This window comes from Anastrepha ludens, chromosome 5 (genome assembly GCF_028408465.1).
Source record: "Anastrepha ludens isolate Willacy chromosome 5, idAnaLude1.1, whole genome shotgun sequence".
In the NCBI taxonomy this organism is placed as follows: Eukaryota; Metazoa; Arthropoda; class Insecta; order Diptera; family Tephritidae; genus Anastrepha; species Anastrepha ludens.
Window position 1 is genome coordinate 22,682,789 of NC_071501.1, and position 25,943 is coordinate 22,708,731.

The 25,943-nt window shown below is 38.0% G+C and overlaps 1 protein-coding gene across 5 annotated transcripts in view; it reads right to left on the reverse strand.

Moving 5' to 3' along the window:
* Positions 1–5,001: 5,001 nt before the first annotated feature.
* LOC128863106 (uncharacterized) overlaps positions 5,002–25,943 on the reverse strand; it is a 61,956-nt gene continuing 41,014 nt past the window's right edge. For all 5 annotated transcript variants that reach the window (XM_054102053.1, XM_054102054.1, XM_054102050.1 and 2 more), the window contains exons 3-13: positions 20,562–20,794; positions 17,288–17,653; positions 17,023–17,218; positions 16,837–16,938; positions 16,497–16,692; positions 11,036–11,224; positions 10,824–10,966; positions 9,695–10,119; positions 9,457–9,612; positions 9,247–9,393; positions 5,002–6,722 (exon numbers count right to left, since the gene is read on the reverse strand). In XM_054102053.1, coding sequence (XP_053958028.1) covers positions 5,662–6,722; positions 9,247–9,393; positions 9,457–9,612; positions 9,695–10,119; positions 10,824–10,966; positions 11,036–11,224; positions 16,497–16,692; positions 16,837–16,938; positions 17,023–17,218; positions 17,288–17,653; positions 20,562–20,794 — 3,214 coding nt within the window. In that variant the 3' untranslated portion in view covers positions 5,002–5,661. The remainder of the gene's footprint in view (positions 6,723–9,246; positions 9,394–9,456; positions 9,613–9,694; positions 10,120–10,823; positions 10,967–11,035; positions 11,225–16,496; positions 16,693–16,836; positions 16,939–17,022; positions 17,219–17,287; positions 17,654–20,561; positions 20,795–25,943) is intronic.

Below are 25,943 nucleotides of genomic sequence, written 5' to 3' on the forward strand. Positions count from 1 at the left end.
CGAAGACGAACAGCGATCTGGAAGGCCTTCGACGACGCAAACAGACGAAGATGTGAACCGGGTTCGTGAATTTTTGAACATTGACCGTCGTGTTAGTCTACGTGAGATCAGTGAAGAGTTAAATTTAACTTCTTGTTCCCGCGCCTGAAAAGAAAGCTGAAGGGGAGGCGACCCAAAAAACTGTGACAGCCGAATTGAACGCGATTCCGGCGGATGAGTTTAAAAAATGTTTCCTGCAGTGGAAGGACCGCTACCAGCGGTGTATTGACGCTCAAGGTTTCTACTTTGAAGAATATTAGTTGCATGAGCCAAAAGGTGTAATTAAACTGCTTAAAAAAAAAAAAAAAAACTCATTACTTTTCAATCAAACCCTGTAGAAAATATGCATATAACCCTTTGTATGCAGCAGGAATCTGCATAAACCCCATTCAGTTTTAAGTCAAACATAAATAATTGATTTTGGTAGTTTATCTCTATAGAAAATACCTTTTGTTATTCCTACAGGCATTCTTTATAAAATACTGTAATCATATTTATTTTTCTATCTGCCTTCTGCATACTGTATATTTCGTTGAGCTAACGGTGCCTGCTTTGCAGATTCGTTGCTATAAGTATACGTAGAGAAAATGTATTGTACAGGGTTTGATTGAAAAGTAATGAGCCTTATTTTTTTTAAGCAGTTTTATTAAACCTTTTGGCTTATACAATTAATATTCTTCAAAATAGGACCCTTGAGCGTCAATACACCGCTGGTAGCGGTCCTTCCACTGCAGGAAAAATTTTTTAAACTCTTCCGCCGGAATCGCGTTCAATTCGGCTGTCTCAGTTTTTTGGATCGCCTCGATGGAGTCGAAACGCCTCCCCTTCAGCTTTCTTTTCAGGCGCGGGAACAAGAAGAAGTCCGGAGAGGACAGGTCTGGGTCGTAGGGAGGGTGGGGAAGCACCGGAACCGCCATCTTGCCCAATGCAGAGGTGCAGAGGAAGGCGGTGTGCGCCGGCGCATTGTCGCGATGAAGGGTCCAATTGTTGACGAGGTCGGACTGTACCCGGGCGACGCGGTGTTTCAGCCAAAGGAGCATTTCTTTGTAAAATGCCGCGTTTACAGTTCTTCCTCGAGGTACAAACTCCTTGTGGACGATGCCTCGTGAGTCCAGAGCTTCCACAGCGCTGTTCGTCTTCGACGTCCTCCCGGCCTTCCTTGAACGACTTGTGCCACCGTCTTACCTGGGCACTGGACAGAGATTGGTCTCCGTAATTCTCCTTGAGTAGCCCAATGGTTTTGGTACTCGTTTTGTTTAGCTTTACGCAAAATTTGATCGAGTAACGTTGCTCCAATGATCGCTGCATTTTCGCCACTGCAAAATCCTAACACACTTTTAAAACAGCTTTCACGCACGGAGCGATGTTGACTGCACCGCTGTTGCCAGCGAACTGGGAAGGTCCAACGATCATTTTCCCCCACCAGCCGATTCGGTTGATCGCTTGGCTGACGCTCCGCGCGAGAAGGCTCATTACTTTTCAATCAAACCCTATATCACTTCTACTTGGTGTGAATAAATTAACATATTTTTTACTCGAAAAAATAATTCATAGGATTAAGAAAAAACTTAATTCCTCATAACACCCTTACATTCCCAAAACTATCCAACCTTTATCACCGTATTTGAAAACGTAAATTCACAAGTGTAACACACGGGCTGAAAAGCCCCGGGCTTAACACATAGATGACACTGGTTTTATTGCATTCACCTCCTTTTCAGTTAGTACTAATCTTAAAAAGACAGCTCTTAAAATTTCATGATATTCTATTCATTAGTTCTTGAGTAATCGGGCTAAGAGTGGCACTACTTTTGTTATTTTCAAAAAAGTGTATCAAAAAAAATTTCGTGTTTTAATTTTGGAAAGTGGCAGAGATTATTGCATTGCCAAAACCGGGTAAAGATGTAACTCCCGTATCATCTTATAGACCAATAAGCTTACTACCAACAATATCTAAAATTGCTGAAAAATTACTGCATGATCGACTAAGCCAATTTCTGAAAAAAAAAAAACGTATAACAACGGATCATCAATTTGGATTTAGAAAAAAACATTCGACTATCCAACAGATCCATAGAATTACAAATAAAATCTAATCAGACCTTGAAAACAATCGTTATTGTGCGGTAGTATCCTTAGAAATAGCTAAAGCGTTTGACAAAGTGTGGCACAAAGGCTTACTCCACAAAATAAAAATAATGATCCCTTTTGACTACTATCTTATCATAAAAAGCTACCTAACTAACCGAAGTTTCTATATTAAATATGACAATCAATGTTCAGATATTCACCAAATAACTGCTGGAGTTCCGCAAGGAAGCGTTCTTGGACCTCTACTATATGTTTTATTCACCGCAGACATAGCACCTCCTGACAAACTAATTCCTCAATTACTACGTTCGCAGACGATACAATACTACTGGCATCGGACAAAAGCTTAACTATCGCTACTGAAAAACTGCAGCGATACACAAACGCAGTTAAGGAATGGTTCGATAATTGGTGCCTAAAAATAAATGAAGACAAAACTGTACAGGTTTATTTACTACCAAAACAAAATTTACTGCAGTTCCAATTAAAATAAATGGCAAAGCAATTGCAATTAAACCAACTACTAAATACCTTGGAATACATTTGGATTCGAAACTAAATTGGAATCACCACATAAAGCAAAAGATTAAGCAAATAAAAGAAAAACTTCGACAACTTCATTGGTTAGTCAGCACAAAATCCAGACTTACTATACAGAACAAGCTATTATTGTACAAAGCCATGATTAACACATTGACTGCCACGTCGGCCATATATGTGTGACACTGTACTATGCGGTTTACGCCACGTCGGACACATATGTCCGACACGACTATTATTCTCTCTCGCCATGTCACGCAGTAACGGTTGACGATAAATATGATTTTATTGCAATAATAAAATATATGGCTTCCCATGAAATTTCTGTTATAGTGGCTTCGGCGCAGCTCAAAAAAAATTTTTCTTTTTGACATTCCGTAACACAAATATTATCAACCAATATAACGCGATCAAGTCTTCTTGTTTACTAAGCATGTAATAAGCTTTGACTTGTTTCTGTTTGCAAAAATAACGAATTCAAACATCAAAATACATTGTCGTCATATAACGTTGTTTGGTGTTTGTTTGCAAAAACAACATACTCCCAATTGTTTTGTTTTTGCAAAACGAAGTAGAGCTTGTATGACGACGTTGTATTTTGATGTTTAGCCAATGTTTTTGTCGTGCATATATGTCCGCCATGGCCCTGAGTTAAAAAAAGTCGGTAGGCGCCACGTCGAACATATGTGTGTGACATAATAATTAGTTAAAAACTGCCTGTTTCTAAGCAGAAAATATGACCAGCACTATCCTAAATTCCAATTTTGACGTCTCTGATGAGATTAAAAAAAAAAATGCTGTGGCCCCAGAGCATCTTATTTGCTGAAAGTGCCTTGGCAGTCAATGTGTTAAACCAATCTGGCTATATGGACTACAGGTGTGGGGAACTTCTAAAAAGTCTCATATAATAAAAATTCAACGACAACAATCGAAGATTCTTCGAATTTTGACCATGTCTGACAGGTACACGAAAAATGATGACATCCACAGGACTTTTAATATAGCAACAGTAGACGAAGAGACCAAAAAATAGCAAGAAGCCACTTTGAAAAAATACAGGAACACAATAATGCAGAAATCAACAAACTTCTGGAAAGGGGGAAAAACACTGAAAGACGCTTAAAGAGAACTCGACCAAGCGACTTAATGAATGCTAGAAAATAAAAAATGTGCAAAGGGGTTAAATTGCTGTTATATTGTTGTACAATTGTAATTATGTAGAGTAAAACTTGTATTGAATATTATTTAATTGTATATTATTTCGTTTATTTTAATTTTTATCGCTTTGGCACTGTCATTAAGCGATGTATGTAAATCCTGGCCAAATTGTTAAACAACGTACTTAATATCAATGGACAGATGTATAGGTAAAATAAAGGGGAACAAAAAACAAAAAAAAATTTACTCAGCTTCTTGATGGGAAAAAATACCGTTCAAGCAAAGCAATGGCTAGAAAAGTATTTTGAGGACTCTGTTTCATCAGAAACAACAATAAAATTATGGTTTGCTGAGCTCAAACGTGGTCGTAGAGGCACCGATGATGCACAACGCAGTGGATGTCCAAATGAAGCGGTAACACCAGAAAATATAAAAAACACACAAAATCGTTTTAAATGATCGAAAAGTGAAGATATCAAAAGAACGTGTTGGCGTTATATTGCATGAGTATTTGGCTATGAGAAAACTTTGTTCAAAGTGGATGCCGCGTTTGCTTACTGTTGACCAAAAACAAGAACGTGTTGATTCTGAGCTATGGCAAAACTACATGAATTCAACTTCGAATTACTCCCACATTCAACGTATTCGCCAGATTTGGCTCCCAGCGACTACTAGCAGACCTATAAAATTGCTCGCCGGTAAGAAATTTGGTTCGAATGAAGAGGGTATCGCTGAAACTGAGATCTATTTGGAGGCAAAAGAAGATGATCGCGTTGTTCTTATATATATATATATATATATAATTGGCGCATACACCCTTTTTGGGTGTTTGGCCGAGCTGCTCCTTCTATTTGTGGTGTGCGTTCCACAAATGGAGAAATACACTCGGAGGTTTGCCATTGCCTGCTGAGAGCTGACCTCCATTAGAAAAATGTTTTTTTAATTTTGAACCAACGTTCTCTCTCTGAATTCCGAATGGTACTCACGTAAAAACCCAATCGGCTACGGCGCCCGCGTTGCTCTTAATAAAGCTAATTTTTGAACAAAAAAAAAAAGTGTTTTCTTTGTTAGGCCCGGGACTTTTCAGCCCATGTGTTTTATAATAAATTAATGTGTTTTTCAACTAGTGCACTTAATTTCGCAATGAGTACACAATTTTCTATTTTGTCCAACAATAAATATAAATTTATTAGTACTAAAAAAGAATTTGATTCTTACATTACATTTACATTCATATAGTCACCATACAATATTATACAATAAATAATTATTTTATTTTAATACGCACAAATACATGCACGTATTTCATTGAAAATTCTTAAATATAATACGTAAATACAATATATAATAATTTACAGCAGAATATGATAGATTTATTTGCTAAATAAGAAGCCAGCTGGCCAGTTCGAGCAGCTGAAAAAATGGCTTCGAAATTAAATGTGAATTTTCCGAAGTGCAGCGAGTATTTTGCTTAATTTAGTATTTATGTAAAATAGAAGTACAATACACAGTATGTTTTACAGTTATAGTACTTAGATGATGGAACTCTTTGTTTCTAACACATACAAATGCATGCAAGTAAAATGTCCTGCACGAGAAACTATATATGAATAGAATTCATCAATAGAAAGGCGAAGGAAACTTTGGTGATGAAAATGTCGAAATTATAGTAACAGAAGATTTTCTCCCAAAGCAAAAGAAAGCGAAATAGGAGGTTTTGTAAATACATACATACATACATATGAGAAGTACATTGTACGATATTCATTATATTTAGTATTCATTAGTAATTGTATGCGTTACCTACATTAGAGTATTCGTATTTGAGTTTGACTAAACTGAAATCTCTTGAATATGTACACGTTTCTTGCCGCTCGTGCTCGAAACCGTATTTGAGCCGGACGAACGTAGTATGCCACCTTGCTGCAGTTGTTGTTGTTGTTGTAGCTGATGGTGTGCGCTTTGAAAGGATCTTGGCGGCGGTGGTGGTTCTGGTATATCATCGTCCATATCATTGATAATATCATCGGTGGACGCTTTGACAGCATCTTCGATTTCCTTAAACGATAGCTGATCCGACGATTGTACAGCGTAATCGAACTGCATCGACGTTTGACTGCCACCGGCGGCAAATGAGCTGCGTCTGCCGGGCGCAATCATGGCTGATTCCAGTACAGCAATGCTGGGCGCGATGGGCATCTGCGCATTGTAAGTGGCCATTTCAACGCTGCTGATGGCTTGCAGATGTTGTTGCATATCGTTGGTTTCTTTGCTGGCGCCGCTGTATGTGGGCACGTCCAAAGTGTTGTGATGATGATGCTTCGTTTTCAGTAAATCTAATGTGCTTGTAGAGCCGGCGGGCCAATTCAATTCCATATGTGCCGTTGTTTGTATTGGCGGCAAATCGACGAGCAGTTTCTCCTCCTTGCCCGGCTTTGGTTTCTCATCGTAGTAATTGTACTCGCCGAAAATCACTGTGCCCTTGCCAGTGAGGTCATCAAAATGTACACTGCCATCATCATCGGCGATTGCATTCAATTTGAGTATGCTGGAGTTTTTGCTTGTGTCATTATCTTGTAGTTCCTCTTTGGTTTTGGCGTCACGTGCTCGCTTCTCGCGCTGATGATAGATGCCGGCAAAGATGAGTATGTTTAGTGTGAGCAGGAAGCAACCAACGGCAACGGTGGCTATAAGAGCAGTAGTGTAACTTGGAAATTGCTTGCCACTAAGACGACGAAACATTTCCAGATTGCCTATGATTCCTGTGGAGGCGGTGGCCAAATCCTTTTGCTGAGTGCCACCTTCCACCATTGAGCGATTGTCAGATGCCACAGGCTGTTGCGTGGTTGGGTTATCGCCAACATTCACATATACGGTACCATCGGGATTGCATTCTGTGGGTAGATTTGAAATGAAACATAATTTTTATATGAAAAAGAAATTAAATTGAAGTGAAATGAAATTGCTGACGAGCTCGCCAGGAGGGGGACTGAATTGGTCTTAGAGATCTCCTACCCGGCCATCGGCGTCCTCTTGACTTTTGTTAAAGGGGAAATGCACAACTTATTTCTTAGGAAAGCGCAGAAAAGATGGAGCTTCATTTCTTCATGTGCTATTTCAAAGAGCCTGTGACTCCAGTACAATAAACGGAGGACTCAGAAAGTCTTAGGGACTCCCCGCTATTCAATTTTGAAACTCGTAGCTGTGTTTGTCATTGGACTATTAATACACACGTGGAAAGCTAGGGTAACTATTTAATCCCCATTACAGAAGCTGTGGGAACCTTTCAGAGAAGTCTGTTGAGTACTTTTTCTGTAAATGTTCGGGTTTGACAGCTAGACGATTCAGGTAACTGGATGCTCCTTTCTTCGACAGCCTGGGGCAGTGCGCAAACCTAAATCTCATCAATCTTCTCTATTACATTAACAGCTCTGGCTGGCTGTAGATATCTGCCTGTTGGAGATCTCATAATGATATCAAAACGGCGCTTTAGTACTACTTGTGGAGTGCGCGAGTGGTACTTCAACCATTTCACTTACCTACCTACCTTGAAAAGCGGCTGAATAGAAAATATGGAAAATTTGATAAAATGTGGGTTAGATTAGGCCACAGTGGCTGCCACCTTCCATGTGGGGGTAGAGATATCCACTTAGACCAGGAAGTCCGTTGAGATACCACTGGCTTGAACTCAAGTTTCCTTCTCTAATACCCAATGTGGTCGAGCCACTTATCCTCTCTCATAAAATATGAAATATAGCGAATGGCTGCGGATTCTTAGTTTGCCAGACATCCAAAGAAATAAGGGTTTAGACACCAATGCTGCGTTATGATAATATCGGGACGGTGACAGAGAAGGTGTGCAACACTCTCCACTTCCTTTTCGTTCCTGTGGCTGCAAGATACGTTATTACAGGGAACTCCAATGCACTTCACATATGGCCCATTAGGCAAAGTCTGTGATGACACTAACTACTGCTTTTAGAAGAAGATATAAGTTGGATGCAGAAGGTCTAGATAGATGAGGGACCTAGATCGTCCGTTTGCATCCATTCTAGGCCAGACCTGTCTAGTTACCTCGTAAGTGGGCTCCACTATTCACCTATTGTTGACCTGACCTAAGCCAGCGCTTGCGTGAGGATAAAGACTGATTTAAGATCAGTTATCATAGCCACCTCAAACGAGATTTGACTTTCAGGAATTTCTCTGTATCCACAGATCCACACAACATTCGTGATGCACCGCTTAACCAGCCCAGTTGGCGTAGCTCTATATCCTATTCGTACTTAAAAAGAATAAAACTGCTTGACTGTTTGAGTCGATTGTGATCAATTGTGCCACCGCAGGTAAGTGTCTGACTCATAAGTTAGCCCCTTTTATAGCGATTAGTTTAGTTTAAAGGCTTTGTTGTTGGTCTTTACTGGAATCGGAGTTTTTGTATGGTGTGTCCTATACTCTGCGCACAACCAGGTATTGCTTCAACTTTTGACATTAGCTCGCCCTCAAGTGGATGTTTGGAAGCTACCCAGAGAATACTCAGTCGAAGTCTGGAGGTTGTGCGTTGTTTTTATGCAGAAGAATCGTAGTGGCCACTCCCAAGTGAATGGCGATCAGCGACTTTCCCCATTTGCGTGGACTTCTACACACGAAACCATCCTCCAGATGAGAGGATGATATATACTTTGGAAAATCCTCGGTCCTCTTCGTGTTAGCGATAACTACTGCCACCGAATGAACCACGAACTGTATGAGTTCTACGACGATGTGAACATAGTTAAGCGTATCAATATTCAGCGCTTGCACCAGCTGGGCCATGTCGAGCGCATAGATGCAGAAGCTCCAGCAAAGAAGATATTCAGATGGCAAGTTAGAGGACAACGACGTATGGGAAAATCATGCCTCCAATGAAAGGACCATATCAAGGGAGTCCTATCATCGCTTGATTTAATAGAGACGCCTGGCGAGACTTGTTGCAGTCGATCTTAATTTGGTAACGGTTTGTTAATTTTGATCAAGGCATATAAGTAAGTATGTAAGTTTAGCTTAAAAAACACTTTAGTGGTTAGGCAGCTTTTCTGAGCGGATGCCGCTGTCTAACTTATTATTTAGCTTCCAGCCTCACCCTGGGGCAGGTCCTCTACATTAAACCGCTCAACTATACCCCCACTGAACAGGAATATTTCATAGAACTTTTGAGTATCCAAATATGAAACGAATTTAGTCTGATTTTTGAGCTCAGAAAATCTTTAGGAATGCCAAATCCTCTGTCCCAATCAGATATCAACCGAAGAAGTATACCAAAGGCTCTATGGAAATATATATATTTCATTCCATTTATTTTATAACTAGTGTCCTATCTCTGTTGATGGCTGTTTAGGAATATAGAAATTCTGCTTGAAAAGTAACCGAGCAAGTTCTTACCTGTAGTTACGGTGCCTGCTAAAGCATTGCCGCCAGTCTTTGTATTATTGTTCACAACCATTGTCGGTGCTGTCGATTTGGGCGTCCTTACCACAATTTTATCCTCATCATCTGGCGGTTTCGTTTGTATTTGTGGCCGAACGACACCTGAGCGATAAGAAAATTTTATTGCGAGTAAGATAAAGGAACGTTTTTTTTTCAAAAAGTTACCTTCGTATAAATCGCGATTACTGACATCTTCAGGAAACTGATGATGACGCATAGATTGGTCATTGATATTAGAATGCTTGTGCAGCTGTGGTATTAAGTTTAACCACATCGACAATTTATGGCCACGATAGTGACTCTGCACTTCCGCCTTGTTACCTAAGAGAGTTAGAGAAAGAGTGAGAGAGAAAAAGTGAGGGCATTATTTCTCACTCAAATTGTAAACCTTCAAATATCTCACCCAATTCCAAATACAGTTGATTCACAACATCATAGGCGTCCCAAAAGGGCAAATGTTCCCCGCGAGTCGGTTCATCAGTACCAAACCGGATGGCAGCATTCAGCATCTCATTCGATTCGTCGTTGTTGTTGTTGTTGTTGCGCAGGTGACGTTTGTAGTAGGCCCGACGTTCGCGCATTGCACCGCTACGCCGCTGATTGTAAAACAATGCAAGATTCAACGAGCCATGCGCATCCATTAAACTGCCCTGTTGAAGGGCGATTAGATGTGGCGTAGTGAGATTGAAAAATTTATTGACGGCATTTAGGGACTTGAGGGAAGCGCGTTTCACTTTGCCTTGCTCTATGAGCTGGGCTATATATGCCGGCGATCTGGACGTTGATGCAGTTATGGATGGTATGTCTAAACCTGAATGATTCGGATTGCTAAAGGATTAAATAAAAAATTAACATGGCGTATGAGTAACTTTTGTAGGCGAAACAAATTGTTTGAACTACATGGCGTATGAGTAATATGAGTACAATACGAAGGAGCTCGCTGAGTGAGTTCGCTTTGTAATAATTTATAATAAATACCGCTTGAATAAAAAATGATAATAACTTAAAAAAAATGTATGTAACGAAGTGTAAAGTGTTAAATATTGAGTGGTTGCCGGGATTACGAGTTACACATTTAAATTTTTTTGTGGAAGTCATGGCACATTGAACAGGCAGTTGTAGTAGAGCAAAAACAACAAGAGTAATTTATTTTGCTTCTGCTTCTGGTTACTGGAATGCCAAATGTGAATTTTGCAAATGAATGTAAACAAAATTTGGCAATTTAGAAACCAAATACATTAAAAACAAAAAAATTAGCTGCTCTGCTGCTACCGACTCTTCAATGTGCCTTTGTGGAAGTGGTTTTTCTATCAGATACAACAAAATAATTGTTTCGAACAGTTTTTTGGCTAAAAAATTCAAAAACAATTTTTTTCTAATTTTTTTTTGTTGGGCATTTCGAAAGTTTTGAATTTTTTTGAAGTGAACGGGTCGGGTATAAAAAGTTTAAATAAAATTAAAAATAAATAAATTCCTCACATTGATTCTCTATCCACAACACTTTTCAAATATGTAGTTCTCCGCAGACTTACCCCGTTTTCGCAAAATTCGCGAGATAGTGCAGCATAAGGCGACTAATCTGTTTCTCCTGAGTAGTATAGTTGTGCGGGAATAGTGGTGAAATGGGTAATCCTAACCAAAAAGGCACATCTTCACCACGAACGGAACCGGTTCGCTGTCGGGGATAGAAGAAGTCCGCATAAAGTTATAAAATAATTTGCATTAGCTTTTAATTTTTTTCTACCTGCGGGTACTCCTCTTCGACAGTCCTGTGTTTAAAATGTAAAAAATAACTACGACCACCGCGTAAGCTATGCATGTAGCCGAGCTTGATAAGCGCTGCTGCTGTATGTCCATCACTCAAAAACGAGAGCGTAGCATCACGCGAGCTCAGGGGGCTACGTATGGCTTTCTCCCAATCGGTATATTCATTCTAAAAATAAAATAATGATTTTATTATTATTATTTTTACTGTTAGTTGCTTATATGTTTCGTCAAAATAAATTATCTTTTATCCTTTTCTGTTTTTGAAGTGGGAATATAGGGGTTTTGATATTTCAATATTATAATTCACTACTATCCAGGAACTTTTTTTTATATATTTCAGGTATATCTGGTATTGGTGCCAATATAGGTCAACTTTTGAGATCGAGACACCCTCAACACTTTATATTGTTTTTTAAGTGAGTTGCGTAACATTTCTTTCACGCCTGTAAGTATACAGTAAACTGCTCTTTTTTGTTTATAATTTTTTAGCAAATTGCTGCATTTCTGAAATGGTTCATAAAATTTAAAACATATACCACAGCTATGAATTGTGTCAAGCTCTTTCTTATAAGAACAACTCTTTTCGAGAGCCTCCGGAGCCAAAATGCTTAAAAATATTTAATAAAAGATAGTTAGTTGCACCACATTGCTAAGTACAAACAGGTTTTACGACTGTAAAGATGAAATAAATATTATATAAAACTATCAAATTAAACTGATAAAAAATGGCAAATAAATAAAAATTTACAATAACAAAAAAACTCAAATTACGCCAACTGAAACTTAACAAAAATTAAAAAATAAAAATATTATAAATAAAAATTATGTAATTGAGTTAATAAAAAATTATAAAAAATGGCACAAATAAAAATTGGAAAAATAAATAAAAAAAGTATAAAAAATATATTATTAAACTGAATAAAAATGTAAATAAAAAATTATAAACATTAAATTAATTAAAATTGAAAAAATCTGTAAAAAAAATTATAAAAAACAAAAACAATAAAGATTTGCAAAAACATAAATTATGAAATTAAATAAGAAATTGAAGTCAAAAAGAATTACAAAAAAAAATAAATGGAATCAGTAAAAAATTACAAAAATAATAAGAGAATATAAGAAAAATAAGGAATATCAATTAAATTAGTTAAAATTTATAAAAACTTAAATAAGAACAAGGAAAGTAAAAAAATATAAAATTTGAAAATATAAAAAACTTAATTACCAAAAATTTAAAAATGAAGAATTATATAAAAAAAGAAATTGGAATCATAAAATTATAAAACATAAAAGAATAAAAACTAAGAAATTAAATTAGTAAAAATTTATAAAAAATTATTAGGTGCGCAAATAAGTTCCCGCTATTTGTCAATATCAGTGTATGCTAGTCGATTCTAACATAACCTAAACGTCATAAACCAAGGTTAGACATATGGTAAACAAACTGCTTCGACACTTTAGTGATTTTGTTTTGGTATCATATACTTTTGGTTTTGTGAAAATGTCTGATTTTGTGCCGAATAATCGTCATTTGCGGGAAGTGTTGATTTTCCTCTTTCATTCGAAAAAAACGGCGGCTGAAGCGCATCGAGAGCTACAAAAAGTTTATGGACATGTTGCTTTAAGTGAAACAACGTGCCGAGATTGGTTCCATCGCTTCAAAGATGGTGATTTTAATGTTGACGACCATCCGCGTGAAGGTAGGCCAAAAACCTTCGAAGACGCTGAATTGGAGCCATTGCTCAATGAGGATCCGTGTCAATCGCAAGAAGTATTAGAAGTTACACGCCAATCCATTTCCAAGCGATGCATGCTTTGGAATTGATTCAGAAACAGGGGACTTGGGTTCCTTATGAGTTAAGACCAAGGGGTGACGGGTGATGAAAAATGGATTCATTACAGCAATCCAAAGAAAAAAAGTCATGGGGTCTGCCCGGTCATGCTTCTACGTCGTCGCCTCGGCCAAATATTCACGCTGCGAAGGTTATGCTATGTATTTGGTGCGACCAAGCTGGTGTTATTTATTATGAACTGTTAAAACCAAGCGAAACTATCACAGGGAATCGGTATCGACTTCAATTGATGCGATTGAGCCGAGCACTGCGCGAGAAGCGGTCGCAATACGCGGGGAGGCATGAAAAAGTGATTCTACAGCATGACAACGCTCGGCCTCACGTTGCCAAACCCGTTAAAATCTACCTGGAAACACCTGGTGCACCTAATATATTTGTGAAAAATGAAAAACAAAAATAAAAGAATATAAAAGCGTAAAAATAGAAAATAGGAAAGTGGACTAGTATCTAAATAATTATAAAAAGTGAAATGAATAAAAATTGAAAAATAAAATAAAAATAACAGGCTTTAATGGAATTTCACGACTCACGACTTTACCCTCGAGTAGAGAATGGGAACGGGATCACGTAAGACAGGGCGAGTCCATCCATCTATACACAGACGGAGGTGTATATTCGGAACATCTGAGGACCTCCTTCCGTTTTCGGCTTCGCGACTTTTGCAGCGTTTTTCAGGCTGAACTGATGGTAATAATGAAAGCCGTGACACTGGTACAGTGTGAAGCGATACCTGGAAATGATATCTACATTTTCACTGATAGCCAAGCGGCGATAAAATCCCTCACAAAGCGGTCGACACCCTCCAAGATAGCCATGAAATGCTGCACATTTCTTAACGAGATGGCTGAGTAATTTTACCTAATGATAACATGGATTCCTGTCCATTGTGACATTGAGGGGCACTACAGAGCCGATGAACTAGCGAGACCCGACACCAAATTGACCGATTAGTATGTACACAGCCAATGGCATACCATTACAAACATGTAAGCTACATATCTTTGAGGAAATCGTAACAGCAATGAATGAAAGATGGCGTAAAGAGACCCCATGGAGAATCGCCCAAAAATTGTGGCCTTCTCTCAATGATAAACGCATAGAATCACTGCCTAGTAGGTAGGCTCGTCCAGAGGATGAGTGTGCAAATACATGCCTTCTGCAAGTTGTCTAGATAAGGAAGAAGAAGATATGATCTTGCACCTTCTGTGCCATTGTCCTGCTTTATCCAGGCGTAGACTTACCATTTTAGGTAGAGAATTCTTTAATGAATTGGAAGATCTCGGTAATGTGTAAATCAAGGATCTTCTAAATTTTTTTAAAAGCCAATATACATTGGTTTTAGGAGAGATGTGGATAAGTTCCCCACGGGCCATTACAATAGACTATGAGCCTGAATGTCTCCCACAACCGCTTCAACCTAATCTAACCCTTATCTGAACTTACTGACTATATACAGTGAGGGTCAAAAGATAGTTGATAAGTTTTGGCTATTGATTAATTCATTTAGGTTTTAATTTTAACAATTTTGTTTTATAAAACTATGTTTATACTACAACGGAAAGCTTACGTTTGTTACTTCAGGATTTTGTTTTGCAAACCTTGGATGATGTATTTTGGCTGGCGCATCCTCAGAATTATATACCGTAATTCCAAACCGGATTTTGTTGCGGAATTATAAGCGCTAGGCGCTCACGCCAATGAGATAATAAAGCCTATTTAATTTCAAGTCAAGCTTTTCTCGTTTTTTCTTGGTATGAGATTTTCAGCACAGTTTGGCACCAAGTGTTATGCCCAGATATTTGGCCTCGTCGACGCATGGGATTATCGACACCATAAAAAAAAATGAGCATTCGTTATATGGAGGAAAACAGCCGACCGCGTCAGCAGAAAAAACGGTCAAAAATCAATGTAAGTTTTAAGTCACTTGGAAATTGTACTTTATATATAAAGGGTGATGTTTTAGGAGCTATAGGAAAGTTTTTCAAAAAAACACACGTAAAATTCAGAAATATGCATGAACTTTTTATTATTTTTTTTTATTTATTTCATGCAAATGTTGGCAAACCCTTTCCAATGTTTCGGCCGGTATCTCACATACAAATGCTTTAATGTTGTCTTCCAATGCAATTGAAGCAGGTTTGTCTGAATAGACATGAGCTTTAACATAGCTTCACGAAAAATAATCCAAAGGCGTTGTATCGCACAACCTGGGTAGCCAATTAACAGGTCCCGAACGTGAAATAAAATGTTCACCAAGTCCATTGTTACGCGTGCTGAAACCACATGTCATGCAAGTCAAGCTCTTGCAAGTTGGATATCATTTCACGGTAGCGCTCACCATTCACAGTTACGTTACGATTCCCAGCATCTTTGAAGAAGTACGGTCCAATAATACCTCCAGCCCATAAACCTCACCAAGCTGTGACCTTTTTTGGATACATTGGTTGCTCTTGCAATTCTTCTGGCTGATTTTCACTCCAAAATCGACAATTCTGCCTATTTACGTACCCATTGATTCAAAAATGAGCTTCGTCGCTGAACACAATTTTTCGATAAAAAAGTGGATCTTAAACTTTGTAAACAGAACACGTATTTTTATAGTAAAATTCAATGATTTGCAAGCGTTGTTCGTTTGTAAGATGATTCATGGTTAAATTATAGACCAAACTGAAGATGTTTGACAGTGAAACAAAACACGAAACGTGCGTCAGCTGTTTAAACCAACTGTTTTAAAAGATAAAAGCTAAAAAATCACTCTTTATATATAATTGGCGCGTACACCCATTTTGGGTGTTTGGCCGAGCTCCTCCTCCTATTTGTGGTGTGCGTCTTGATGTTGTTCCACAAATGGAGGGATTTGCAGTTTCAAGCCGTCTCCGAACGGTAGATATTTTTATGCGAAGCTTTTTCATGGCAGATATACACTCGGAGGTTTGCCATTAATTTGGTGTTTCACCGAGATTCGAACCTACGTACTCTCTGTGAATTCCGAATGGTAGTCACGCACCAACCCATTCGGCTACGGCGGAAATTGTACTTTGCTATAACAAAATTCAATGGAGTACAAAACTGCATACTCGAAATCCATTTTCAGAAGTTCTGATTAAAACGCTTGAATTTTGATGAAAACGGTTTTTTTATATTTAAATTTTGTAAAAAGTTTGAAATTTTGCGTTATGTAGTATAAACTTTAGTTTTATAAAAAATAAATAGATAAACAGTAAAAACTTGCCAATATGTTGAGTATACTTTCTTTTGACGCTGACAATATATCTGACTGTTGAGCTCATATTCTTTTGCACTAGAATTAAGTTTTTAAATTCTTTACCTTCCATGCCGCAGATGTATTATAAACGACTAAATGTCTTTAAACAAAAAAACAAAAAAAAAAAAAAATAATAATAATAATAAAAACCCCTATTGCAGTGCTGCCTAGCGGAGCTTAGCAAACTAATAAAACTTCACAGTAAACCTCAAAACTTTCGTCACTGTCAGATACAGTCAGCCCAATTTCAATTACATTTTTATACAAATTTTTACCTGCGTGCATAAGTAAGTATGTATGTAGATATTCCCCATACTCACCTTTAACACAGCAAATATTTCATTTAAATGATAATGAAAATTATTTCGAACAAATGTTCTTAGTATACGATCACGTCGTGTCTCATTAAAACCAAATTCCAAATCTTGTGCACTCAAATCCAGATACGATTCCACTGAGGTAAGGCAAAAAATGAGGTCGCGTTTTGGAAAGTTTGCAAATTCAATTCCTGATGTACTGTTCGTGGGAGAGGCGAGAAGAAAATAAAAAGCGTTTATCCAAAAAACTGTTTTTAATATAATATTAAAACAAAAAACACAATAAAAATTAACAAAAAATATAGCAGCTAATTATGCAGCGTAGTTGTATTTGAGTAGTTACCTAACTATGGCTGAACCTAAGGGCAGCGTCAATTCTCCAACTGGATCGACATTTGGCGATATGACTGTGCCATCGATGAAGGGCGCAAAGCCGCTTAGGAATCTGTGTTTCGGAAAATAAGTCTATAGTATTTGTCTTCACCCATTTCAATTTTATTGCTGGACCCTCAATAGCCAATTTTCTTACCTCGGATGATCAATTTTGACAGCCAACAGCTCGGCAATACTTTTCGTGCGTAAACAGGGCGCCAAATCATCGTATAACATATCACCATGACAACCGGTCTGCTCGGCTACACGTCGCTTCACAAACAACGGATTCTTTTGTATGGCCCATGGCGAAAGCGCAGAGCCGCTTACCAACGCTGCACGTTGCACAAGATCTGCAAGCCATGCGATGCACTTTAGTACACAGATTTGCTGCTTGGATATTAAAAAATATATATATTTACCGCTTGCCACCGGTGACACCATCAAAATGTTGGCCAACGCTGCTCCTGTGCTATGCCCCAACAGCGTGATGCGCTGTGGATCACCACCAAAAGCGGGCAGGTTTTCCTTCAACCAATGCAAGCCAGCAACCAGATCCATGAGACCGAAATTACCCTGCGCACTCTCTTTGCCGCCCGTTTTAAGAAAGCCAAATATGCCGAGACGAAAGTTAATGGTCACGACAATTATATTACCGTGCGCAGCCAACTCTGATCCATCGTACGGATTGCCTGAATTCCACTCATACGATTCGCCATGTATGAGTAGTACTGCGGCGAGCAAGGATGTAGGTGGATCGTGTGTGTGCTCCATGCTGTTGGTCGAGCCTATTCACATTTGATAAACGGAAAATGGAATTGATGTTTGGAATTATTTTTACAAAGAAAAATATTTTCAATTTATTAAGTAATTAATTATATTCTACATTTTTAGTTTTAGTTAACATAAAAGTTAGTTTACATAAAAATTGCTTGCTTATATTTTTTTAGTCCACTTTTGTTTTATGAACATAACTTTAAGGGGGTTAAGGGTAGTCAGAATTTTCAAAAAATTGGATTTTTGTGTGCATTTTCTTTAAGTATAATATCTTAAAAATATTGTGTGAAAATTTGAAGTGAATCCGACAAATAGTTTTTGAGTTATTCAACAATTAACAAAACTTTAAACATTTTTCTCAAAACTATGTTTTTTTAACTGGTGATCTCTGTAACTTAGAAAGCGCTTGATAGATTTCAATAAAAATTATACTGCTTTTGAAAAACATAAAAAACTAGTGCCTGATCGAAGGATATTTTTTCAAAAATTTCGATTTTCAAAAAAATCAATTAATTGCCGGTTTTTTTCTCGAAAATCTGAAAAATATTTCCGGAGGCCGCCATATTGTTAATTTTGAAAAAACAACTTCAATTGTCGGATTGATTTTAGATGAATCTCCAAGGACGTGTGATGATCACCGCAAGGACTTTTGGAGAAACGGACTCCACACAAACATCGATAACTTTTACAATTATTAATGTTTTTTTTGAAATTTTGTTAAAATCAAGTTGAAACATGGTGTATTAATGCTATGTTTTTATTTTTGTAAAATAAAGTAATTGACTAACAAAAAAAAATTATTGAAAATCATCATTTTTTCGGGCCTCTGACTACCCCTAACCCCTTTAATATAAGGGCTAATTGCTCTGTGGGTGGAACTGAGCAAACCGTTCTCTGTTCTATAATACTTCTTTGAATTCATTAGCTCCTATTTAAATTCAATGCACTACATTGGCCATGCATGGAGTGGAACACGTTTGAAAATACTAGAAATGCAATGGAATGAAATAGTTAAATTAAAAAAAGGGGGATAAGTGGGAAATTGCAGTGCTTTCGCTACCTCTGACCCGATTGAAAATGAGATGAAGTAAATCAAGATCAAATGAAATATAACAAAATCAAATCGAAATCAGCCCATTGCTCTGTATGGAACCCTAAATAATATACTATGTCAGGGGTGATCAGATTAGAGATACTTTTTCCAATAGGGGTTTTTTGACAGATCACTCGTGACACTGTTAAATTAAATACACATTTTTTCAGTGTTCATTGATATTTCATCATGGAAAGACTCACGTTTATAAATCGTACAATTTTATTACGAAAATCGACGCTATGTGAAATGTGTTCATTGTGGGCTCAGGCCAACTTATATTATAACCGTCCTACTGAACGCACCATTCGGCAAACCATCGGAAAAATTGAGAAAAATTTTACATTATTGGATGATACTCAACCGATTAGACTACGTACAGCCCGAATTGAAGAGCATATTGCGGCTGTAAATGAAAGTTTTGCCGAAGACCCGGAGTAATCGATTTGGCGCCGATCTCAACAACTTGGCCTATCTTATGGCACTACTCGGGCGATTTTATGCAAAATTCTTTGAAAGCTTATAAAATACAACTAGTCAAAGATTTGAAGCTGGCCGATTTTCCATAGCATCATAATTTTAGACGTTGGGCTGCTTAAAAAGTCGTTGAAGAAGCGCATTTTGTGCGCCGAATTTTGTTCAGCGATGAGGCCCATTTTTGGCTTAATAGGCACGTCAATAAGTAAAATTGCCGTATTTGGGTTGAAGAGCAACTCGAAGCCATTCAAGAACCAACAAACAGCCGTTACATCTATGGAAAATAAACATTTGGTGCGGCCTTAGGGCAGGAATCATCGGTCCATATTTCTTCAAAGACGGGGCTGGCGCCAATGTAACAGTGAATGGCGAACGCTATCGCGCTTTTGATACCGGAAACTAAAGCCCGTGATCCCCACAACATTTGGTTCCAAGAAGACGGCGCTACTTGCCATACAGCCCTCGAAACAATGGTTTTATTGCATCGTCGTTTCGGTGCGCAATTTATCTTTCTTCTCGAACCAGTGGACTGGCCACCAAGATCGTGAGATATCACACCTTTGGACTTTTATTTGCGTGGTATGGGGGTATGCAAAGTCTTAAGGCTTTGTGAATAAACCAGCTTCGATTGAGGCATTGAAATGAGGAAGAATCAAATAAAATATAGCAAAATTAAAGCAAAGAGAAAAAGAGAATTCCAATGAAAAAATTAAGTTCGAATGTATTAAAATAGCACCGGAGTCAGAGCTGTTCACGGTTCATGTAACAAGAAATAGACGGAATGAAAAAAGTTCGAGTGAAAATAAAATGGAAAAAATGGAATCGAATTTACAGTGGCTGAATACGTATATCGAAAAGTACGAAAATTAAAAGAAAAATGTAGTGGGATGAAATAAGTTCGTATGATCTTTTAGATTTCAGTGTCGACCATTGGGCACACTGCAGATACAAAATAAGTTGGAGTGAAATGAAACATAATTTAATGAAATGGAACTATTCTCCAGTCTCCAGCTAATAACTCTATGTATTGTATGTATATGTAAACTCGCCCTAAGTAATTACGAAAGCAGATAAATTCAGTTGGAATTAAATAAATTTAAATAACATACAATTAATTTATAAAAAATTCTTATTTCTCTTTTGCATCTTATTAAACAATTTACACATCATTTATTGCCAGCCGCTTGTTGCTAGGGGATTATCACTTCCACAATGCTTGCAGTAATTCAAGTAATAAACTGCAATGCACTACGGAATTGATGACTCCATAGCTTTTGAGTTACAATTAGTCTTTTTTTCTCTGCCACATTTTATAGTTCTACGGATATGGTAAAATTTTTACTACTTACGCCTCTTTCGCCGATTTTCATATGGAACATAAATATTTAAATACAAACAGTCTTCCGATTGATTACTCAGCAACGGCAGCAATCGGCGCAGTTGCGCTAAGCGTGCACGCGGCACTTCTAACAGCGCTTCTGGGCCATTGGGCGGTATCGGCACCGTCTGTGGACAAACGGGCGAAAAGCGATCGGCATTCCGTACATTCTTCCATGTGGATGGCGTAATGGGTGGCATAAATCTGTGGTGAGATAGGAAAGAAGCAACATTTACTGAATTATTCAGAGACATAGTTAATTCGATAGAACTTAATGAAACAATAATGAAGGTACAGGGTCCGGTACTCGAAGTGTAACCAATTAAAAAGTCGGCCAAATAAACCCTATCGTTTTGGGAGTTTACGAATTGCTCAATTTGAAAAATTTTCTCGTCAGAAAACACCACGATCGGAAATTGACCGCTTTCAGCTAAGCGAAGCAACTATTTCGGTCTCTCTGACTTCTTACTGCTTTGGTGTGAGAGCATGCGCCTTTTGGATCTTGTAAGGTTTGACTTTGAGATCATTTTTCAGTATGCGGTAGATGCTACGGTCAGATATTTTCAGTTCTTTCGCCATTTGATTGGCATTTCGTTGGCGGCGGCTTGAGCGAACGCTTCTTCACTTTTTGAACCATTTCACGTGACGTTTCAGTCTTTTGATGCCCACTTACATGACGTTTCGCGATGCTACCAGTATCATTATAACGAGTAATGGTGCGATAAACAAAAACTTTATTTACTTTGAGGTGCTTGAGCTCACGAACAATCGCTAGATGTGGTTTTTCAGCCAAATATATTGCAATCCATTACTGATTTTCTTGTTTCGCGATTACTCTCGGCAAAATGCTTCCGCGCGCTTGTAAACAATACTCTGAACTGTCATTTAACCAACTAACAGACAGCTGATTCCCGTACATCAGCTGCGCGAGCGGTCTGAAGTTGGTTACACTTCAAGTGCCGAGACATTCATTCAAGCGAGACATTCATTCCCAGGCAGAGCTCGGAAGTGTAGGTAAGTAGGGCAATTATTTCTATAAAACACCTTTTTGTATATTCTACTGAGTGAACTAGACAAATATAAAAATCAAAGCAATATCAGTTGATGTAGTGATTAATCGAAATAATGATTCAAAGAATTTAAGGTAATTGTAATTGAGTCAAATAGATTCATGTGGTACTTACAGGGATGAGATATAACTGGGCACTAAAACTATAGCTGAATACTACAGGGAGATTCTAGGGTTAATTAAAATTTTTTTTATTTATTTTTTTGTATTTTATTTTTTTGTTAGATTAGTGGAACTACAGGCTTTGCCAAACTTAGTCATTGAGTAGCATCTAGGGGATGAGATATAATGAGCGCCGTACTACACGGAAATTCAAGGGTTGATTTTAATTTATTATTTTATTTTTATATTTCAGACATGTGGAACTACAGGCATTGCCAAACTTAGTCACGGAGCTATACTCAGTTGAACAAGGCGTAAAAGTAATCCAAACGTTTCATGAAAATGGTCGTTCTACAGCAAGTGCATTGCGTGTATTGCGTGTTTTTTCATTATGCGACATGAGACACATTTTCACCTAAATGGGTGCATTAACAAGCAAAAGCCGTATTTGAGGTACAGAAAATCTACTTATATAATACACCACATCTTCTTGTGACCCCGCCAACAAGTCTAAAGCTTAAGTCCATCGAATTATGAGAGGATTAAAGTTCCCATAAGAACCTGTGGTCTGCTATTGGAAAATAGAACTCGCGCCAATTCAGCGAGCGCTAGGCTTATGCGCAAGCATGTAAAGTCGAGTGGTCCTTCTGGCCGCGGGTAGATCGGGGCGCTCGAGAGAACTTTTAAGGCTAACAAAGTCGCAGCTATCGATTTTTTTAGGTTTCCTCACCGGACACTATCCGTTATGTGTCCATGTGGTGAGGCGTGGCATTGCGTCAAGCTGCAGAAGCTGTCTGGAGATCGAGGTGGAATCATCTCAGCACCATCTTCTCAACTGCTCTGCTCTCCTCAGGCCAAGGTTATACATGTGGGCTCTCACTTTTTTGCTACTTCAGTGGATATTGCGGGCTTAAATATCACACATCTAGTGAAATTTTTCAGCAGCTTGAAGTGGTTAAGATAAACGAAAACCGCCACTCGGTGGTCGCCATCCTCATATCCTTTAATCCAAGCTCTGAATTATGTCTGTCCCAAAATCAGCCATTGGAATATCAGCTAGAAGAGCCATATGTAGGTAGGTAGGTAGATGAAATGGTTGAAGTACCAGTCTGGCACTCCTCAAGTAGCATTAAAGCGCCATTTTGATACCATCATGACACCTCCAACAGGAAGATATCTATAGCCAGCCAGAGCTGTTGATACATAATTGTTGTATAATAGTGAAGGTTGATGGGATTTAGGTTGGCGCACTGTCCCAGGCTGCCGAAGAAAGGAGCACCCAGTGATCTTAATCGACTAGGTGCCAAGCCCGGTCATTTACAGAGAAAGTGCTCAATAGTCTACTTCTCAGAAAGGTCCCCACAGCTTCTGCAATGGGGGTTAAATGATCTTTTCCGCGTGTGTGCCGATCGTTCAGTGACGGTAAACACAGCTACGAGTTTGGATATTGAATGGCGAGGAGTCCAAAGCTCTTTCCGAGTCCTCCGTATATTGTACTGGTGCCAAAGGTTTTCGAAATAGCACATACAGAAAAGGAGCTCCATTTTTCTGGGCTTTTCTGAGCAATAATTTGTGAGATTCCCCATGAGGCCAATTCAGTCCCCTTCCTGGCAAGCTCATCAGCAATTTCATTTCCCTCTATGTTCCTATGTACTGCAACCCTGATTAGAGAAATGTTAACTGCACTCCCAAGAGATTTGATCCCCTCCTTACAGGAATTGACTAATTTGGATCTGCACCATGGTGTCGTCAGAGCCTTGATCGCGGCTTGACTATCGGAGAAAATATTAATATCCTCGCTCCCGCGCTTCCTAAGCATTTTGCATGCCTGCAAGATCGCAAAGACTTCTGCTTGAAAAACACTAGCAGTATTCGGCAGTTTGAAGGAGATTGATAAATTGTCTGATTGCAAGTTTTGGTGCCGATTTTCCCCTCGATCCAATCCTGCCTACTTGGAAAGAATGCCATAGCACGACCCTCAAACTCTAGTTTGCAGATAGAGAGATCTGTTCGAAGTTCGGAGAAATGCGGTGTTAACTGCCCGAAAATGCTACCATGTCCCTTGAGAGATTGCCTCCAGAGGCCAACTTCCGTTAACCCGATTTTCAATGTGTAGCTTCCAATGGAGTTTGAAATCAAGTATCACTCCAAGATATCCAACTTCCGATGAGAGTGGGAGAACGTGGTTGTTTAATTTGGGAAGTCGAAAGGTAAATAGCACCAGCTCAGTTTTGTCAGAGTTGACTCGGAGGCCGCAAGTGGTAGCCCAGCGACTGAGTACAGCCTTTCCAAAATCTCAGCCATGACTGAGAGAAATGGTCCCGATACTATTAGGACCAAAGCATCGGCGTATGCTACTACCTTAACCCCACCCGTATTTAGCATTATCAAAACTTCGTCAATAGCAACTAGCCAATGTAGTGGCGAAAGGACACCACACTGTGGACGAATTTACTGACTTTGCCTCTCTTGCGACCGTATTATCTTTTCACCTCTAGTCTATCTAACGTAGTGGCAATTGATTCCGCCCTGATGCTATTAAAAGCACCTTCTATATCTATGAAGGCCGCCAAAGTGAATTGTGTGCCTTCCAAAGAGAGCGGAGCCGTAAGTGTTTTTACAAGTTTTTGGATACTTAAATTATTTTGTTTTATTTTTGCATCTCGAATTTGAAAAGGGACTTTCGGAGAAGTATCTTTGACATGTGTACTATTTGGATAGCACTTTTTTTGCGACCAGCAGTGCATGATCTGTTAAATAGATGTTTGCATTTAGCACTTTAACAGCGGCTGGCATTAACTTGCACGAATGCTTTCCGCCATCTATGTGTATAGGGACTCAATACTTCTTCTGGTGTATACTTAATGGTAACTTGGCCATTTTAACAAAGGCAAGTCTTAATTTTTTTAACCACACCTTCATTAGCGTTCATCTTTGACACAACCATGGACGCATTTCGTTTTCCTGCTTTATATAGGCAGCTAAAATAAGCTCATCAGTGGAGGCTTGGTTAGTAATAAAAGAAACTTCTCGACCTTGTTTTGGGTATGCAACTTGTAAACTCCTTATTTTTTTTCGAGCAAGACTAATTGTCGAATCAAATAACAACATTTTTTGGCGAAATCTATGGCTACTTTTCCACTTCTCTACTAAGTTGCTGTTGAAATTTTCTAATTTCATACCCATATTTCGGCGTAATAATACAAAACCCCATTTTGACTTTAAATTAAAATACTTTGACTTTATCTAAAAACACTTTGATTAAACTAAAATGCATTTTTTTCTAATGCAGCGCGTTTCGATATGCAGTGTAAAAGGGCGAGAAAGTTTTGGCCTGCACTTGAGACAACACTTGTTAAGTTTGAAAGCTCACAGCTGTACGAATATGCAAAGCAAAACAAAATGGATGGAGCTAAGGTGGTAGGGCATTATTGGTGAGGAAAAGAAAAACAATTTTGGCGGCATTTCACAACTTTAAGTGTTAATAAAATCCCGCTAGATCGCTCATTTCGACCACTGTGATGCGGTCGAAAAAAGTATCAAAACTCATGAAATAATGCTCAGCATCTGGCTTTATTAACAGAGAGGGAGATAAATAGTTTAAACAAATTTATTTAAACAAAATTCACAAAATTTCACCAAAATTTAAAAAAAATCAGATTTTGTAGCTTTTTTTATGGCGTGCAGTGTCATGATACAGTAGATTTTAAATCTAATTTAATTTACTTAAATAAAATTAAAAAACTTTCATCAAAATTTCAAAAATTTAACCAGATTTTTTTGGGCATGCTGTTTTATAGTCAATTCAAATTTAAGCCTTATTTAAATATTTAAATAAAATTTAGAAAACTTTGTAAAAATTAAAAAAAAAAAATAAAAAATAATTTTGCAGTTATTTTTTGTTTAGTTTGGGCATGCATTTTTATAGTCCAGTAGAATTTAAATCCAATGTAATTTATTTCAATGAAATTTACATAATTGTATCAGAATTAAAAAATACTATTAATCAGGTTTTGTAGCTTGTTTTGTTTTTTTTTTGACATGCAGTAGCCCAGTAGAGTTTAAATCCAATTGAATTATTAAAAATTTCATCAAAAATTTAAAAAATTGTGATTAGATTTTTTAGAATTTTTTTTTTGGGTATGTAGTCGAAAATGTGCACTAATTGTATTTAGAGATTCG